This window comes from Cynocephalus volans, chromosome 3, assembly GCF_027409185.1.
Source record: "Cynocephalus volans isolate mCynVol1 chromosome 3, mCynVol1.pri, whole genome shotgun sequence".
Lineage (NCBI taxonomy): Eukaryota > Metazoa > Chordata > Mammalia > Dermoptera > Cynocephalidae > Cynocephalus > Cynocephalus volans.
Window position 1 is genome coordinate 65,075,679 of NC_084462.1, and position 19,713 is coordinate 65,095,391.

At 58.1% G+C, this 19,713-nt stretch overlaps 1 protein-coding gene across 1 annotated transcript in view; it reads left to right on the forward strand.

Moving 5' to 3' along the window:
• Window positions 1-19,713, forward strand: part of CSPG4 (chondroitin sulfate proteoglycan 4) — a 38,091-nt gene that overhangs the window by 8,339 nt on the left and 10,039 nt on the right. The window contains exons 2-4 of the mRNA XM_063090317.1: window positions 12,325-12,488; window positions 14,000-17,536; window positions 18,920-19,402. Of these exons, the coding sequence (XP_062946387.1) occupies window positions 12,325-12,488; window positions 14,000-17,536; window positions 18,920-19,402 (4,184 nt within the window). The remainder of the gene's footprint in view (window positions 1-12,324; window positions 12,489-13,999; window positions 17,537-18,919; window positions 19,403-19,713) is intronic.

Consider the following 19,713-nt stretch of genomic DNA (forward strand, 5'->3'; position numbering starts at 1 on the left):
TGTTATTACAGTCTTCTTCCCAGGGTGGGGCAGGCCCAGCAATATGCAGGCTCCTGCTTAGGAATCTTTAGGGAAGGTTCCAAGGCAAAGGCTTGGAGGAGGTGGCCCTATGAGAGGGTCTGTGTGCAACCAAGTGACATGGAGAAGGGGAGGTGGCTCAAGGGTACCTCTTCTCCACAGCCCACTGAGCAGGGCCTGGCCAGCTCCCCGGATGTGTGCTAATAGAATCCAGGTGCTTGCCTCTAGCTTAGTTTCCATCTCCAGGCATCTGGGGCCCATGTGCTTCTGACCATCCATCTGGAGTCCAGCTGAGCACTTCAAGGAGTGGGTGCCCAAATGGGGGTCTGCTCCTCCAATTGTTGACAGGCCTTGAGCAGGGGAGAAGATGTAGAGACCTGAGCCAGCTGTGTGATAGTGTGTTAGCCCTTGGGATACCTAGCCCTACTGTGTGGCTTTGGGCAGACCCCTGTCCCTTTCTGAGCCTCTGGGCGGGATCTTCAGTCTCCTAGGTCAGCTCTAAAATTCTGAGCTCAAGTCTCTTTGGAACAGGACAGGGGACTCTGCTTCTGTCCAGAGAGAGCCAGCTGCTTGTCCTGGGCCACACTGCAAGGCTGCTGGGCCTGCAACGGGGCTGACAGGCAGCCCAGCCTGCCAGAGCTCCCTGGCATTAGGAAACGAATTTCTTAAGTTGGCTTGGAGCCCTGGGGCTCTCCCAGGATGAGGGTAGTGGCTCCTCTCCAGCCCTGGTTCCCATATTCCCCCCCTGGCCCCAGCCGCACCCTGCCAAAAATAAACCCAGACCACCCCATCTTGTCCCAGCCAGACCCACCCAGCCCCTCCAGAGCCAGTTGAGTCACCACTCGGAGCTGCTCCTTTTTTTAACAGTCTGAGTCACCGGTTGTGGCTATGGCTCCATGACACATGCCCCAGGCTACTGTCAACCCATAGCCCCCAACAAGCACAACCAAGGGAGGGGTCTGAATAGAGGCTGGCAGCAGGTGTAAACCCAGGCCATAGACTCAGCTTGAAACCCCTCCAGGCCTGAGTAACTGACCCCCAGCAAGCCAGAGGCCAGACCTGTTCCTAAGGGTCCTGGCCCTGCCCTGCCCCTCTGTCTAGGATAGTCCTTCAGGGATCTTGCTGATAAATAAAAGTGCATCTGCATGAGATTTGCCCACAGCTTTGCATTGTTCCAACAGGCCTGGGCCTCCCACCCTGAGATTGCCAGGACAGAGGGTCTCCAGGCCCTGGGCCCCGGGGGACGGAGGTGGGCAAGGCCTGGCTTTCTAGGATGAAGGCCACAGAGATGCTTAATTCCTGCCCTTCCTCACTTGGATCCAACTCAGCCTCTGACCACTATGCCTAGAGCACCATGACACTTTCTATAGGACAGAAACCCCCACTTCAGTCTTCCCTCGCTCTTTCTGTCTCCCTCTGCTCAGAGTGTCAGCTGGGCTTCAGCTCTCTCTCCCCCATCCCCCTCCTCCATCTCTTACCCATCCCTGTCTCTCTCTCCCTGACCCCATCTCTCTCTCTTCCCCATCCCCCTCTCTCCATCTCTTACCCATCCCTGTCTCTCTCTCTCCCCCACCCCTGTCTCTGTCTCTCTCCCTCATCTCTGTCTCTCTCCTCGATTCCTTTCTCTCTGTCTCTCTCCCCCATCTCTGTCTCTCTCCCCTATCCTGATCTCTCTTTCCCCAGTCCCTCTCTCTGTCCCTCTCTCCCATCTCTGTCTCTCTCTCTCCCCCATGCCTGTCTTTCCATCTTATCCTTCCCCATCCCTGTCTGTCTGTCTCTCCCCCATCTCTCCGGTCCTGCTCTTTTCTCTTTCCCTTGTCCTTTACCCAGTCCTGGTGGCAGTCCAAAGTGCTCCCTACCCCTCCTCAGGTCCTTCTCTTCCTTCTCAGTAGACACAACAGTCTTTCACCTCTGCTGATTCTCACAAGGGACTCTGGGCCCCAGGGACCAATCCCAAAAGAAATTTTCCATCCCCCTTACCCAGGTCCCCTCTCCCACCCCAAACAGCAAGCTACATCCTGTCCCAGGGAATGTCGAGATCCCACAGGCACTTCCTTGGAGGCTGAGAAAGGGGGGCAGGGGGCCTGGGAATGGTCCCACCCCCACCCCTCCCAGAGAAGGAGCCTGCACAGCCTCAAACCCCATCGGTCTCCTGTCTGTGGTTATGGCCTCCAGCTATAAATAGGGGCTCTGATTCTATTTTCTCTAAAAACAAGCACCAGACTCTGTCACCACAGGCCCAGAAAAGCAGTCTCTGGCTGGGACAGTCCCTCACCCCTCCCTGGCCATTGTGACCAGCCCCCTGCCTCTGAGCACTAGAGGGCTAACAAGGCCTGGAAAGAAGCCTGGAGGTAATACAAGGTGGGTGGGGAAGGCCAGGGTATGCTCCCAGGCACGGCCCCCCAGCTGGGCCAGCCAGGGAAGTGTGGCTGTCCCTCATACCCTGCTGGGCCCTCCCTCCTTTCTTCCCATCTCCCTTCACCAAGCAAGAGCACTTTTGTCCCCAGGGCTCAGTGTTAGTGGAGAGAGGTGACAGAAACCACTCCCTGAGCCACAGTTGAGTGTCTTTGCACCTGAAATGCAGAGAAGGTGCTTTGCAAGCCTGTGGGTAAGGGTGGAGGAGGACTTTTTCCTGAAGAAGCATGAAGGCGTTTCACAGGCAAAAAGGAAAGAAGAGTTTGCCGGGCAGAAGGCCCAGCCGGAGCAAAGGCAGGGAGCAGGGACCTGCTAGGTGTGGATGGAAACAGCCTAAGGCCTGGTGAGGCTGGTGCATGGTGTGTGCAAGGGAGGCGAGCAGGAAAGGCCAGTGGGCAGGGGCAAGGCCAGCCAGGGCCTTCAGTGCCGCACTAGGGGTTGGGGCCTGGTCTTGGGGCAGTGGGGAGTCATTGAAGTCTCCCAGGCAAGGGAGGATGCGGGGCAAGCTTCAGTTTAGGCTCACCATGGCTGCCATTAGCAAAGAGGGGCAGGAAGTTCATTAAGCCAGGCAAGGGCTGGTGGCAGTCGGCCTTGTGAGATGGCACAGAGGAGCAAGACAGAGAGACTAACTTGAGGGAGATGTAGGGGCAGGATGGGTGGAACACAGTGGTGGGCTGTGGGGAGGAGGAGGAAGAGGGTCCAGACGACTCTCAGGTCTTTGCCCAGCAATGGGTGGATGGGCAGGCCTTCACTGGGATGGTGAGAAGGCTAGGGGAGTGGCGATGCTAAGTCTGACTTGTGATGGGTGGGTGTGGTTGGGGGCTCTTATGGGTGTTCCTGGCATAGGTCTCTAGGGCACATTGGCTGTGGGCCCAGAGCCCTGGAGAGTTAGTGCTAGAGACAGAGATTGGGTGCTTCATCAAAGAGACTATGCCTGAGGCCAGAGAAGCAAGGTGGGTAGAGGGAGTGTGGTGTGATGGGTGCAGCTCCTGAGGGGCCGGCAGGCTGAAGGCATCCAGGGAATTGGCAGGAACCTATTTCAGGAGCAGTCAGGCCTGCCCAGCAGGGGAGGTCACAGTCTGGGGATCTCTGGAGGGCCCTATTAAATCAGAGGGCCACCAGCAAGGACACTAGGGCTTCCTGGTCCACCTCCCAGCCACACTTTCCTGCTGGCACCCAACCAGTGCCAGGAGCTCACTATGCTGCCTGTCGCTATGCAGCTCTGCCTGATAGAAAAGCCCTCATGTGGGGCCAAATGCCACCTCCATTTGACCATGGGCCTTCTGGATGCACAGATGCCCCAGGCAAGGGATGCAAGGCCCCGGGTCTTGTCCTCAAGAGTTTCCATTCTGGACAGGCCTGTGGCCATTTAGGCCAGAGGTGAGGGCCGGCCCATAGCTCACTTGGGAGAGTGTGGTGCTGATAACACCAAGGCCACGGGTACAGATTCCTATATATATACATATATATATATATATATATACATATATATATATATATTTTTTTTTTTTTTAAAGGTGATCAGTAAGGGGATCTTAACCCTTGACTTCGTTTTGTCAGCACCACACTCTCCCAAGTGAGCCACGGGTCGGCCCCTTATCGGTCATCTTTAAAAGAAAAAAAAAAATTGGCCAGAGGTGGCACTGCTATACCTACTGTAGTGACCAGACCTCTCCCCAGTCACCTCTTGTTGGGCTGGCTGGCCAGAAGCCAGGTGTGTGTCAGTCTCTCCATCTGGGTCCCCTTTTACAAATGGGAAAACTGAGGCCAGAGAGAGCATGGGAGCACATGGCTCTGAGTGGAGTGAGAGTGTGTGTGTGTATGTTGAAGGGAGGGGCAGGTGATCCCTGACCCAAGCATCTGCCCTGGACATAGGACTTCTGTGTGTGGGGTCATCCCACCCTTCTTCCTTTATTTCAGATGGGGGAACTGAGAAAAAGGAACACAGCCTGTTGTGCACACGCTGGGCCACCAGACTTCAGGTCTAGGCCTGTCCAGACCAATAGTCACAGTTTCCACTATCCCCGTCCCAGCTCACACACTCACTATCTCCAAGCCCAGCCCACCAGGCTGGGAAGCCCCGAAACACCTCCCCAATAGCCCTGTCCTTAGCGGTTTCTCATGCCAGAGCTGCCAGGGCTGAGGGGGACTCAGAAACAAGCGGTAGGCGCCTGGCTCGGGATTCCGTCCAGGAGAAGGCCTGGTTCATCTGCCTCCTGGGGGCAGCTTCCCACCCTGGGAAGGCCCCCGACCCCCTGCCTCTCCACCTTCTTCCCTGACCTCCAAGCCACTGGTGGGCAGGGTTGGCACTTATCACTGGCTTCTGGAACATGCCATCCCCAGCCAGCCCCTGAAGAAGATCCCTCCCTGTTCTGGCCAGCCCCAGAGCCAGATCCGATCCAGCCACATTGGGATAAGCCGGGCTGCCAAACCACCCACCGAAAGCAGGTGCTTTTCCCTCCCTTCCTCACTCTCTCCCACCTCCACCCCAACCCTGACAGAGGGAGCCCCGGGGGACAAGAAGGGAAAAAGTGTGTCTTCCCCAGGCGGGGCCAGCAATCATACCCTCCTCCCACTGCAGCCAGTGGCAGATGCTCCGCTTCCAATTCACATGCAGCAACCGAACGTCACCAGCACTATTTCTGCATGCACACACGTGCGCACACATCACACACGCCCCTCGCTGACCACCATAGCACCCAGCTCTGGAGCCACACCCACAGGGACTTAAACCCAGCTCTGCCTCTCCCTATGAGGCCCTAGCACAGGAGACCGCTCTCTTTGAGCCTCAGTTTCCTCACCTGTAAAATGGGAGATGCTTCACAGCGACCCTGCTAGGGCTGGGGGGCTGAGCAGGCCCAAAGCCAGGTGAGGGTCCCTCACTCTTTTGCTTCCCTGCCAGAAACCCTCCCCTAGTCTAAGTCTACTGAGGTGAGGGTCCCACATCCCCCTAGGGCCAGGAAAGCAGGGTGGAAAGGGGATGTGGAAAGGGCCTGGAAATTCATCCATGTCCCTGCACAAGGAGGAAAATTATAAGGCAGGGAAAAGCCTCTTGGAATCGCTCCCCACCGCAGCAGCCCCACCTCCTCGCCCAGGGCCTAGGGAGCAGTAGGGCTTCCACAAAGGCTCCATTGAGGCCCCTGCTCCTCCCCCGTCCCAGCCCTCCAGCCTGGGTGGACCCTGGGCTGCTTCCTCCAACAAAACCTCTCATTTTCCCTCCCACTTCCTCTGTGTCCCACGTGGCTCCAGGGTTGGGACGCGTGGCTGGGAGCCCAGGGCACTAGCCCTGCCCCTGTCAGCATCTGTGGACCAAGCTCAGCATCTCCCACCCACCCCCCATCCCCTGCTTTCTTTCCAGGGGTGCTCACCTTCTAGAAGGGCTTCCCCAATATATGCCACTCAGCGTGGGTTACTGAAGGCACTTGGTTAGAGGACCAGTAGCTGAGGCCAATGACCAGGGTCCAGGCTCAGCCGGTGGTTGGGGAAACCTTTCTCCTGCCCTGGCCTCCTTGGCCTTGACGGAAAGTCAGTTATCCTGAGCATGAGTCTCGTGGCTCAGGAGTTGTCGGGGTGAGGTGGATGGGCCACCCTGACCCCAGCAGCCTCTGCAGTGATTAGACATACCGGCGGTCCACCCTGAGCCCCTCGGTGCCTGGCATTGCAGCACTCTGCTGGGATAAGGTATTGTCTCCCAAGAGGGATGGCCACTGTTTTAAGTTCCATGGGGTATTGAACTAATCTGATGTTGTCCGTATGGCAGCAGCATGCGGGACAGGAAAGGAGCAGGCAGCCACAGAGATGGCCCTAGGTTATGGAGTCCCAGTCTGGAATCAGGGGTAGGATACTAAGATGCAGTGAGCCCTCTGGGTCTGCAGATGTGTGAGCACCTCCCAGCAGCCGGCCCTGCCGGCAGGGAGCCACCTAGCTTCAGCCCTGGTGACCCCAGCCTCACCGCTGGGCAGGTTATGTTGTCCCCCTTTGGTCTGACCTGAAGTCTGTCCCCTGTAACCTTCCCCCTTGTTACCTTCAGAGTAACAGGGCTGGGGGAAGGTGACAGCTAGGTTAGGGATGGCTGAGCCTTGGGAGGCCTGGGGGACGTGCTGAGGGAGGGATTCCTGCGGAGGAGATTTGGGAGGGGCTGGCACATGAGTAGGCCCACCAGACAGCTTCTCCATTGCCCAGGGAGCCCAGGGAGGCAGATGTGGCTGAGGAGGGGCCTCCAGTCTTGGTCCAGTATCCAGAGGCCATAGGTGGGCCAGACTGTGAGCCCACGCCGCACCCTCATCTGCCCCACGCTGGCCTCCACAGTACACACGGCACTGGCTATGCAGAGCCTGTGGTGCTCTGTGGGTCATGTCGGCACACTCCTTTGCTCTCCCAGCTCTGAAATGCGAGCACCAGCCTCCCAGGCCCTGGGGCCTAGCTCCCGTTCTAAATCAGAGGGAACTGTCCACCCCACACAAGCCTCCCCAAAGTTCCCTGGCTTGGGGGCACAATGCTGGTGGGAACAAAGGCAGGGGAGAGTCCCCTGGAGGGGAAAGGGAAGGGGATCTGGCCTGAGATCCAGAGGGCCTGGTTGACCTCAGGGAGGGCCTGGCTGCAGGGGCAGGGCCCGGGCCCCTGTCCCATCCCTGCCCTCACACAGGGCCAGCATTCAGCTCCCAGGTGGACCACTGCACACACACACACCCATGAGGGGAGACAGAGAGCCCTTCATCCCTGCCTCGGCCCTCCCAGAGCACTCCACCCCACAGCCCCCTTCAGGCTCCCTCAGGGAGACTCCCAGACTACCCCTGCCTGCCCGGACCTGGAGCCAGGATCTGCCACCCCTGGTGCCAAACCCTAAGGGGCTATGGTGGAGAAGCCTGACTTGGCCTCAGAACACGACCCCTCCCTCCCCGGCTGGCTGGCTGGCTACCCGCCTCACTCCTGTCCACAGCAGCAGGCTCACTGCCAACATCCCGCCTTCTCCGCCTCTCTTGATTTTTCCTCCTCCATCTCCTTCCTTGGACCTTGGTCTGTGTCACTGAGTTCAGTTTTTGTGGAGACGGGGTCTTTATTTCTTGCTCTCAGTTGTAATATCTTTCTCAGGCTTTCTGTCTCTCCCAGATTGATGCTCCTTTTCCATCCCCGTCACTGCATTATTGCATTCGTGACTGACTGACTGAATGAATGAGTGAGTGAATGAGTGAATGAATATAGGTTCCCCCTTTCCACCCCGTTCACGTCTCACCTCTGCTCCATCTCGGCAGCACTGGGTATCCCTCTCCCAGATAGGCATGTCGAGGTCTCCCACCCCCACCACAGCCATGGGCCCAGGCACTCCCCACTAGCCATCCTGCCCAGCAGCTCTGGGCTCCCAAACTTTCTCCCTTATAAAGTCAGGCGGCAGCAGACACCCAGGAATGCTGCTGCTGCCCATGACGCACGCCTGCTGCGGGGCTGCCTGGCTGCCCCCAGGCGACCCAGAATGTGGCAGGAGTGGGGCACACAGGAATTGATTGCCAGGAAGTGGGGTCAGTGAGGGTGCCAGGGCAGGCAGGGCTCAGACAGGTGGCTGGGCCAGGAACTGTGGACTCTCTACTTCTCTCTGTTAAAATTCTTCTCCTCTGGAGCCTCAGTGCTTCTGTCTGGAAAGTGGAGGCCAAGCACCCTACTGCAGGCTTGGGCTGCAGAGAACTTACATCAAAGTTCTCTACTGTGGGACTCAGCACCCAAGGAGTGGAAGGCTGGGGAGGCGGGAAGCCTCAGGCCTGGCTCTCCAGACTGTCCTAAGGCAAGGGGTGGTGTGCCCAGTTACTGCCAGGGTGGGGCAGAGAGAAGCGGGGAGCCAATGACAGAGCAAGGGAGAGATCAGGGAAAAGCAGAGGCAGAGACAGACAGCAGGGATGGCTGAGAGGCAAAGACAGAGACAAAGGAGAGGTGGGACAGAGACAGGGAAAAGGATGGTCTGGCTCGCCCCAGGGGTGTGAGACCTCAGAAGGAGCAGGCTCTGCAGTAGCCGACAAAGTGGAAAAGGATTCTGCCTATGCTTGAGACCCCACCCTCATCCAGGCCTGGGAGGGAGTGGGGAGCCTGGTGGGCAGAGGTACTCCCCACACACACAGTGGCCCCTTGTCCCATGAACCTGCTGGCAGACAGAGCATTGGGCATTGTAATGGAAGCAACCTCATGCTTGGGACTCCCAGGGACAGGGACCAGGTCCCCACTCACGCACATCCTAGGAGTGTCCTAGGAGCCAAGAGATGCCCATATGGCCCATGCCTCACCAGAGGGTGGCTTGCTGGAGGACCTTGACCTAGACTTCATCTGCCTATCTGAGAAGGAGATTAGCAGGGAAGGACATGGGCTCTTTCTGTGCCCCCAGCCTTAGGTCTCAGGAAAAAGGATGGAGCCGCCCTACCCTGGGGCCCAGACAATAGTGTCCTGTTCATGGGGAGGAAAGGCAGGAAGCCAAGAGGACTTCTCCACCTTCAGCAAACCTCTCGGATGGGCGCCGGGCAGGAAGGGCAGGAACCCTCCAGGAACACATGGCCCCTTTCATGCAGTCAGGCCCAGCCACGTAACGGCGGGCGGGCACCGAGGGGCAGGACAGGTCTGGGCACAATCACTGCTCTGTCCTGGCAGCTCCCAGCCCACACACACGCACATACACACAAACACATAGCCTGACGCAAACCCAAAACACAGCCCCAGCAGCCACCCACACACTTGCACACACACACGCAAATACACATCTGCAGAGCCCTGGACACTCACCTACGTACCTTCTTTCAGACAGAGAGGCCCATACATGCAGCACTCTTCCAGCCCAGACCCCTGGGGCATCCTGCTCCTCCCATGCCAAAAGCCTGGCACCACCCAGGCAACCGGCATCATTAACCCTCTGCACATCCATATTTGAGAGCAGACCCCTGGACCTAGAAGGGACTTCCAGGACTAATCCCCACAATAGAAGGGAGAAGGGATGCCCATTTTACAGAATGCAGATACTGAGGCCTGAACTGGGTGCCTTCTCCTGGCCCAGAGGGCAGCCCACACAGCTGCTGCAGGTCTGGACTGGTGTTTTGGTGAATCATGGGTCTTGTTGACCCAGGAGAGTTGAGGGCAGGTCTGATCCAGCCTGTGCTGATGCCTCTTGCCCCACCCATCTCCCCCCACCCTGCCACCCCAATCAGGCTGCTGAGCCTGGCTTGGCCCCTGCTACTTTTCCCTCTCCTTCTCTGCTGTCAAGTTATCTAGAGCCTTAAGGAAGGTCAGGGGACAGAAACCCTCCTCTGCCTTACCCAAGGGAGACCTGTGTATCCCCACCAGTCTCTCAATTGACCTCGCCACCCTCCTCTGATACTGCCTGATCCCCTTCCTCTTAGCTCCCCAACACCACTCTCACCTCCCCCACGAAGTCTTCTGGGATTGACTTGTAGCTCATTACTTCTTTATCCTGTACCCCCCTCCAACTTCCCCTCACCTCCAGGACAGGGATTCTGGGTTCTTGCAACTGCAGCCCATCAGAGAAAGTAAGAGGGGCAGAGGAAGGAGGGAGGGGGGTGGCGCTGTCAGAGTTTCCAAAGCCCCGGCCAGCGAGGCCTCAGAGGCCTCTGTCGGGGAGAGGGGCTGCCTAGCCCGCGCGCTCCAGCAGCACAAGGCAGCCTGTGTGAGCCCTTCCCCGCCCGGGCCCACAGGAAACAGCAGGGCCCAGCCCTCAATGGGCCCATTCAGACCCCAGCTCTCTGGAAAGTACCTCTGCTCCCTGCCACCCTCCCATTCTGTCCAAATAGGCTGTTTCTCTCTGCTACCGAGAGGGGCCTGGAGGCAGGTTGTTGAGTGGTTAGGGCTAGCCATCTACTTCACTCCCTGCCTGGCCCAGAGCCCTGACTTGCACCATGCCCCAGCGGGTTTACGTAGAACTCTAGTGCAAGGGGGTGTGGATGGGTGTGTGGCCGGGGGCTGGAGGGGTCACTCCCACACAGGGGAGGGAGATGTACCTCCTTCTCCATGGGCGGTGGGCAGGAAAACGTGGACAGTAGGCGTCCTGGGGGAAGGGGGTGCCCTGGCTGGTCGTGCTCGTCTCTTTCCATGGTATAAGTACTCTCACCGTGGGCAACATTACTTGGCTCACAAAATTCCTGAAAGTTTAACAATCAGCTCTTGCCAGCTGCAGCAAGCCACTCCGGCTCACCACGGTGGGGGCTCCATCCTGCAGGGGCCACGTGCCCCACCCTCAGTGCTGAAGCTGCCCTCACTTTACAGCGCTGTGTTTTGCTTTAAAGGATCAATGTCCTTGCAGATTAGGTAGCCCTGCAGGTGCCCTCCTCCTGCCAGTTCCCTGCTCTGTCCCTCACTGGCACCCAGGTGTGCTAGGCCTGCTGGGCCTGCTGGGCCAAACCCACCCAGATGGTTGTGTAGGTCTCGCTTGATTCCTCTAACTTCCCAGACAAGGTTCTGGTGTTGCCAGTGGAGGAGATAACTCGAAGGGATTTCGGCTCTGCCTAAGGGGAAGAGCATTATCTTTCTCGGACATCCCTCCCAGCGGTGTCGGCGCAGTAGGGCATACAGTCTCAGCCTCCTCCGGTGGCCGTTGCTACTTGCTCAGCTGCTGTCAGCTGGCTCAGGCTGGCCAGGGACCAGCACGTATGTGGCTGGTACCAGATCATCGGTATCAAGGCCATCAGCCTGTGCTTGCTCACAGGGGTCGAAGGGAAGCCTGAGAGGGATGATTCACCTTTTTAACCCATTCCTGTCTGCCCACCCAGCCCTGGATGTCTATGGGCAGAGCCAAAGTTATATTTGGCTTTTTATCACCGTAAACGGAAGGACCAGAAATTATGGCAACAGGTTGGTGGTCAAAGGAGACTAATTTGGGGAAACTACCTGCAGGAAGTAGCAATAAAAAGGAGGTGTCCCAGAGTGGGACAAAAGGGGCCCTACATAGTGACCACTAACCCTGGGCAAACCCAGAAATGGACTGCTGCCTTGAGAGACCCTCTTTGGCCTGCCTAGCAGCCCCTCAGGCCTTCTCAGTCCCTGTCTTCAGCCTGGGGAAAGTGGGAACTCAGCTGCTGTCATCCCTAGCTCCTCAGCCAAGGTGGAAACAATGAGGCCGGATCTGACTGTCACAGGGGACTGTTAATTGCTCTACAGCAGGAAGCAATCGCAGGGGTAATGGAGGAAGTTTTGGCCCATTTGGGGTCTGACATGGCACATGGTCTCCATCTGGCCTCAGAGCCTTTGCTCCTTGGCAGACTCAGGCCAACAAGCTGCCACCCCCACCCCCCAAAGGCAACTGGAAGAATGGCCTGAGAGAGACAGGAGAATGGGTGGGCTGCCTGTCTGAGAGCACCACTAGGCACCAGCCACGCCTGAGCCAACCCAGGGAGGCATGGCAAGTGTCCCCAGGAGCCCAAGGTCAAGGGCACTTAAGAAAAGGATTCTGAGCAGGGATCAGTTTGGGTTGGGGGTGCTTCTCCTGAAACTCCATTCCTAGGGGCTGTGACCATCAAGCAGGTGATCAGGCCAGTGATGGTTTCCCTTTTGGCCAGGGCAGGGCCAGACCTGGGATGGAGATTCCTCTGGGGCCTGGGGAAAGAAAGCCAGAGCTGGCAGAAGCCTCTGGCCCCAGAACCTCCAAAGAGGAGACTGAGTTGCTGGGAATTTCTGGTTCTGGCCTCTTCAAAGCCAGGGTCTGGGCTACACACAAGAGAGGCTGTGCCCTCTGGTGCCAGAACTAAGCAGGTGCTGGGATGCGGCTGATGATCACGGTCAGCACTGCATAGAACCATGAGGGTACACCAGGATGGAACATCTCCCTGCAACCCGCCATCCATCTCTGAGGCACCTCACCTCCTCCAGGCAAGAGTCAGAGCCTTGACCACAGCTCCCTCTCTCATACAGCTTCCTTCTTTGGTGAGAACCACCTGGAGGTGCCCGTGGCCACAGTCCTGACCAACATAGACCTAGAGCTGCAGTTCTCCACGTCCCAGCCTGAAGCCCTACTGCTCCTGGCAGCAGGTCCAGCTGACCACCTCCTGCTGCAGCTCTACTCTGGACGCCTGCAGGTTGGTGACCTCCCCCTGGGATCAGGAGCAGGATTCCTTCTCTAGCTTTGAATGGCTTCCAACTGGCTGTGTGGCCTTGTGCAAATCACTTTTACCTTGGGGTCTCAAGTTCTACACTGTGGGGACAGACAGTAGCATCCCAGAAAGTGTGAGTCCCTTGTGAACAGGCTCTGCCCTCCTGCCCTCTCCACCCTCATTTCTGACCACAACCCCCAGCTGGCCCTTTGTGCTCTGATGGCCCTGAGCTGTGCTCAGCTCCTGGCCATCCTGTGGTCTCTTGCTGCCTGGCCTTTGCTCACTACACTCCTTCTGCCTGGCGTGTGCCTGCCTCACCTGTTCCCTGTACCTGCCTACCTGCAACCTCTCCTTAAAGTCTCAGTATGAACATCTTCTCCTCTGGGAAGGGTCCCCTGAAGCTCTCCTGGGTGAGGTGCCCTCTCGTGGGCTCCCACTGCCCCTGTACATCCCTCTGGCATTGCACCTGTTGCTCTGTATCTCTGCTGTCTGTCCATGACAGCAACAGTACCAGCACTGCTACAGCTTCCTCATTTTTCCATTTCGTCCTACAAGACACCACAAGCTTATTAACGAGAAGTCTTCTGCTCTCTCTTGATTCTCTCCCCTAACCATGAAGAGTTTGAGAACCCAGGGTCTTAGTCCAAAGTTGGGAGAGCCATCTGCCTCCACACCCCAGTGGGGAGAGGACTATGGCCTCATCAGTCTGCTGCTGTCATTGCTTCTCACTGCCACAAGGTGTCACTGTTGAGCACTGGCCTGGTACAGTCTGGTGCTGATGCTGCGTTCCACTCTGCCAAGAGCGGTGGTGTCCACCCCCAGAAGCACTCCATACTTGGACTCAAAGGTCATGGTTCTTAGTGCCCTACTCCTTCAGTTCCCATACTCTGCCACCACCCATTCTACCATCTGGTTGTGGGAGCACTGCACCAGAGCCAGTTCTGGTGTCAGTGTCACAGAGGATCTCCCCACCCAGGTCAGGGAGCTTTTCTTTACTCAGCCTTCAAAACACAGAGCATCTGATTGGGCTCCCCATCCATGAGCAGTGAGCCTGACAACCTTCAGTGGCCCCAAGGTGCTTTGTCCTACTTAAGGGGACTCATCAGGGGATTCCCAGGTGCCCATTATTCCATGGGTAAAATCTTCTGTATTCCAAGATGATTTTTCTGACACTTCCCACCCAAGGAAAGAAGGAAAGAATAAAAAAATACAAGTTGGGTCTCTAGGAGAGCATCCTACTGTGTGTCAGTTCCTTGTGGGCACAGACCACATTTGATTCATGTTGGGGTCCCCACAGTCCATCCAGGCCTAGTCCCAAGTTCACTTTAGTAAGTGTTTGGAAGATGAGTAAAAAGATGGCAGGAAGGTGAGGGGGTGGCCTTTGTCCAGGTCCTCTGCTCTGGCAACCCCAAGCATGGGCACCCACTATGCTTTTATAAGGGAAGTGATGGATTCAAAGTGATGTCCTGTCCCCCATTCCCTCTGTCTCTCCTCAGGTCAGACTTGTCCTGGGCCAGGAGGAGCTGAGACTACAAACCCCAGCAGGGACGCTGCTGAGTGACTCCATCCCCCACACTGTAGTGCTGACCATTTCAGATGGCTGGGCCATGTTGTCTGTAGATGGGCTTCTGAACGCCTCAGCCCCAGTCCTGGGAGCCCCCCTAGAGGTCCCCTATGGGCTCTTTGTCGGGGGCGTTGGGAGCCTTGGCCTGTCCTACCTGAGGGGAGCCAGCCGACCCCTGAGGGGCTGTCTCTATGCAGCCGTCCTCAATGGCCGCAGCCTCCTCCAGTCACTAACCCCAGATGTGCATGAGGGATGTGCTGAAGAGTTTTCTGCTGGTGACGATGTGGCCCTGGGCTTCTCTGGGCCCCACTCTCTGGCTGCCTTCCCTGCCTGGGGCACTCAGGATGAAGGCACCTTGGAGTTTACACTCACCACGCGGAGCCAGCAGGCACCCCTGGCCTTCCAGGCAGGGGGCCAGCGTGGGGACTTCATCTATGTGGACATATTTGAAGGCCACCTGCGGGCTGTAGTGGAGAAGGGCCAGGGCACTGTATTGCTCCACAACAGTGTGCCTGTGGCTGATGGACAGCCCCATGAGGTCAGTGTCCACATGAACGCTCACCAGCTGGAAATCTCTGTGGACCAGTACCCCACACGTACTTCCAACCGCGGGATCCTCAGCTACCTGGAGCCACGTGGCAGTCTCCTCCTGGGGGGGCTGGATGCAGAGGCCTCTCGTTACCTCCAGGAACACCGCCTGGGCCTGGCACCGGGGGCTGCCAACGCCTCCCTGCTGGGCTGCATGGAGGACCTCAGTGTCAATGGCCAGAGGTGGGGGCTCCGGGAAGCCTTGCTGACTCGTAGCATGGCAGCTGGCTGCAGGCTTGAGGAGGACGAGTATGAAGAGGACGCCTATGGCCCATATGAAGCTTTCTCCACCCTGGCACCTGAGGCGTGGCCGGCCATGGAGCTGCCTGAGCCATGCGTGCCTGAACCAGGGCTGCCTCCTGTCTTTGCCAATTTCACTCAATTGCTGACCATCAGCCCACTGGTGGTGGCTGAGGGTGGCATGGCCTGGCTTGAGTGGCGGCATGTGCAGCCCACGCTGGACCTGACCCAGGCTGAGCTGCGCAAATCCCAGGTGCTGTTCAGCGTGAGCCGAAGTGCACGCCATGGAGAGCTAGAGCTGGACATCCCGGGTGCCCAGACACGGAAAATGTTTACCCTCCTGGACGTCGTGAACCGCAAGGCCCGCTTCGTCCATGATGGCTTTGAGGACACCTCCGACCAGCTGGTGCTGGAGGTGTCCGTGACAGCACGGGCACCTGTTCCCTCATGCCTGCGGAGGGGCCAAACTTACATCCTGCCTGTGCAGATAAACCCTGTCAACGACCCACCCCGCGTCATCTTCCCGCACGGCAGCCTCATGGTGATCCTGGAACACACGCAGAAGCCACTGGGGCCCGAGGTGTTCCAGGCCTACGACCCGGACTCTGCCTGCGAGGGCCTCACCTTCCAGCTCCTTGGCACCCCTGCCAGCCTCCCTGTGGAGCGCCGAGACCAGCCCGGGCAGCCAGCAACTGAGTTCTCTTGCAGGGAGCTGGAGATGGGCAGCCTTGTCTATGTCCACCGCGGTGGCCCTGCACAGGACCTGACATTCCGGGTCAGCGACGGGCTGCAGGCCAGCCCCCCAGCGACACTGAAGGTGGTGGCCGTCCGGCCAGCCATACAGGTCCACCACAGCACAGGGCTGCGCTTGGCTCAGGGCTCCGCTGCACCCATCTTGCCTGCCAACCTGTCAGTGGAGACCAACGCTGTGGGGCAGGACGTGAGTGTGCTGTTCCGAGTCACCGAAGCCCTGCATTTTGGAGAGCTGCAGAAGCAGGGGGCAGGTGGGGTGGAGGGCGCTGAGTGGTGGGCCACGCAGGCTTTCCACCAGCGGGATGTGGAGCAGGGTCGTGTGAGGTACCTGAGCACTGACCCAGAGCACCGCACCAACGATGCTGTGGAGAACCTGACCCTGGAGGTGCAGGTGGGCCAGGAGACCCTGAGCAATCTGTCCTTCCCAGTGACCATTCAGCGAGCCACGGTCTGGATGCTGCAGCTGGAGCCACTGCACATGCAGAACACCCAGCAGGAGGCCCTCACCACAGCCCACCTGGAGGCCACCCTCGAGGAGACAGGCCCAAGCCCCACCACCTTCCACTATGAGGTGGTTCAGGCCCCCAGGAAGGGCAACCTTCAGCTACAGGGCACAAGGCTGTCAGACAGTCAGGGCTTCACCCAGGATGACCTGCAGGCTGGTCGGGTGACCTATGAGGCCACAGCACGTGCCTCGGAGGCAGTCGAGGACAACTTCCGTTTCCGTGTCACAGCTCCACCACACTTCTCCCCACTCTATACCTTCCCCATCCACATTGGTGGTGACCCCGATGCTCCCATCCTCACCAACGTCCTCCTCTTGGTGCCTGAGGGTGGGGAGGGTGTCCTCTCTGCTGACCATCTCTTCGTCAAGAGTCTCAACAGTGCCAACTACCTCTATGAGGTCATGGAGCGGCCCCGCCATGGGAGGTTGGCTTGGCGAGGGGCAGAGGACAAGGCTATGATGGTGACCTCTTTCACTAATGAAGACTTGCTGCATGGCCGGCTGGTCTACCAGCACGATGACTCTGAAACCACAGAAGATGATATCCCATTTGTGGCTACCCGCCAGGGTGAAAGCAGTGGTGACATGGCCTGGGAGGAGGTACGGGGTGTCTTCCGAGTGGCCATCCAGCCCGTGAATGATCATGCCCCCGTGCAGACCATCAGCCGCATCTTCCATGTGTCCCGGGGTGGGCGGCGACTGCTGACCACGGACGATGTGGCCTTCAGCGACGCTGACTCGGGCTTTGCTGACACTCAGCTGGTGCTGACCCGCAAGGACCTCCTCTTCGGCAGTATCGTGGCTGTAGATGAGCCCACGCGGCCCATCTACCGCTTCACCCAGGAGGACCTCAGGAAGAGGCGAGTCCTATTTGTGCACTCAGGGGCTGACCGCGGCTGGATCCAGCTGCAGGTGTCCGATGGGCAGCACCAGGCCACAGCACTGCTTGAGGTGCAGGCCTCAGAGCCCTACCTCCGTGTGGCCAATGGCTCCAGCCTTGTGGTCCCTCAAGGAGGCCAGGGCACCATTGACACAGCTGCACTCCACCTGGATACCAACTTGGACATCCGTAGTGGGGATGAGGTCCACTACCATGTCACAGCTGGCCCTCGCTGGGGGCAGCTACTCCGGGCTGGACAGCCAGTCACGGCCTTCTCCCAGCAGGACCTGCTGGATGGAGCCATTCTCTACAGCCACAATGGCAGTCTCAGCCCCCGTGACACCCTGGCCTTCTCCGTGGAAGCAGGACCAGTGCACACAGATGCCACCCTACAAGTGACCATTGCCCTAGAAGAACCACTGGCCCCACTGCAACTGGTCCAGAACAAGAAGATCTACGTTTTCCAGGGGGAGGCAGCTGAGATCAGAAGGGACCAGCTGGAGGTGAGGAAGTGGAGGTGGCAAGCAGGGGACTGGGCCAGGTAGAGAGGTTGGGCCAGGTAGAAAGGCTGGGCCAGGTAGAGAGGCTGGGCCAGGTAGAGGGGGCCCACCCACCCTGACCTTCAGGCTGAGCATGTCTGTACATTTTGGGATGACTACAGTGGCTTCTAGGTGAGGTATTCACTGATACATGTATTTCCAAGAGTTTCTGGGGAGTATGTTAAGTATATATGTGCCTATGAGTTGTGTGTGCCTCCAGATACATACACATGTGCACATGCTGTGGCTAACCATGCAGATTCCTGGGCCCCACCCAGAACCACAGAATCTCTGAAGTAGAGCCTGAGAATCTGCATTCTAATAAGTTCCCTGGGAGGTTTGAGGACTGCTGACCACGGAGACAGGCTTCGCTGCCCCTCAGATCCCTGTGGCCTCACCTCTTTTCTCAGACCCCAGATGAGGACTAAGAAAGTATGTCAAGGGGTCTGCCCACCCAGGAACCTCACAGAGCAATCACCGGCCATCCGGCAAGCTTGCTGATTTGCTGTAGTGCCCTCAGGCCAGTGCCTTGCCCTCTCTCGGCCTTATTCTCCTACACAGCCAATTTCTGAGACCTTTCTGATTCTGGATGTCTGGGCTTTCGGGCAGGCTGTGACAAAACATATCCAGTGTCAGGAAGTCCTCACTTTGAAGGGGACAGCATTTGAGCCAGGCTTTGAAGAGTAGGGGTGTCAGTAGCGGAGCATGGGGGATGGTATTCCAGGCAGAAGGAACATTCCAGACAAAGACCCAAAATCAGGAATGAATTTGGGGGTGTTGTTTAGCTTTTTGTGGCTGGACCATCAATTGAGAGAGCACCCAGTGGCCCCTGGGCTGGACCCAGGTCTGCAAGCTCCATTGTGCAGTAACCTGCGCCTCTAAGAAGGGCGGGGTGCCCTCTGGTGGTCAGGGGTGGGGAGGAAGGCTCCGGGCAAACCAGCCACAGGCCTGAACAGAGCCTGAGCAGAGAAGACCTCTGTGTGCGTGTGTGCGTGTGTGTGTCTGTGCACATGCACGTGTGTACCTGTGTACACGTGTGACTACGTCAGCATATGATGCGATTGTATCATTGAGTCTGGGGATATGTGATCGTGCACCTCTCTGAGGGAGTATGTCTCAGGCTATGTGACTGACAGTGTACCAGTTTGTGGGGTGGGTGTGAATGTGTAGTCCCTCTGACCAGCTGCGTATCTGTGTGAACCTGAGTGTACGTGTGTGTGTGTGTGAGTGAGCAGTGCTGTCTGGAGGAAGGGGGGTGTGTGGAGGTTGAGCCTGTTCTGGCTGCTTAGGGCCACACAGCCTCCTTTGTGACCCCCCAGTGAGTCCCTGTGGCCCTCTGTTAACCAGGCAGCCCAGGAGGCAGTGCAGCCGTCAGACATCATGTTCTCAGTGAAGAGCCCACCAAGCGCCGGCTACCTGGTGATGGTGTCGCACGGCGCCTCTGCAGATGGGCCACCCATCCTGGACCCCGTGCGTAGCTTCTCTCAAGAGGCAGTGGACGCGGGCAGGGTCCTGTACCTGCACTCCCGCCCTGAGGCCTGGAATGACACCTTCTCCCTGGACGTGGCCTCAGGCGTGGGTGCTCCCCTGGAGGGCATCCGTATGGAGCTGGAGGTGCTGCCCACTGCCATCCCACTGGAGGTGCAGAATTTCAGCGTCCCCGAGGGCGGCATCCGCACCCTGGCCCCTCCACTGCTCCGTGTCACTGGACCCTACTTCCCCACGCTGCCGGGTCTTGAGCTGCAGGTGCTAGAGCCGCCCCGACACGGGGTCCTGCAGAGGGAAGAACGACCTCAGGACGGGACCATCAGCTCCTTTTCCTGGAGAGAGGTACGCTGCCAGGAAGAACGGGACTGCAGCCTAGCTCTGGGAGCAGAGTTGCAGGAGCCCCAGGAACTCCCAGTCTGGGGATATATACAGAAAGGAGACAGGTAGCCATGTTTAGGGGGCACCTGTGCTTTAAATATCTTATCTCATTTCTTCTTCACAACCCCTCTGGGAGGTAGAAAATGTTGTCTACATTTGCCACCTGTGGAAACTGAAGCTCTGAAGGAGGCAGTCTCCTCAGACACCCAAAGGCAGGACATGAAGGGTGCTGGGCCTGAGACCCATGGTGAGTCCCAGGCCTGCCGGGTCTGAAT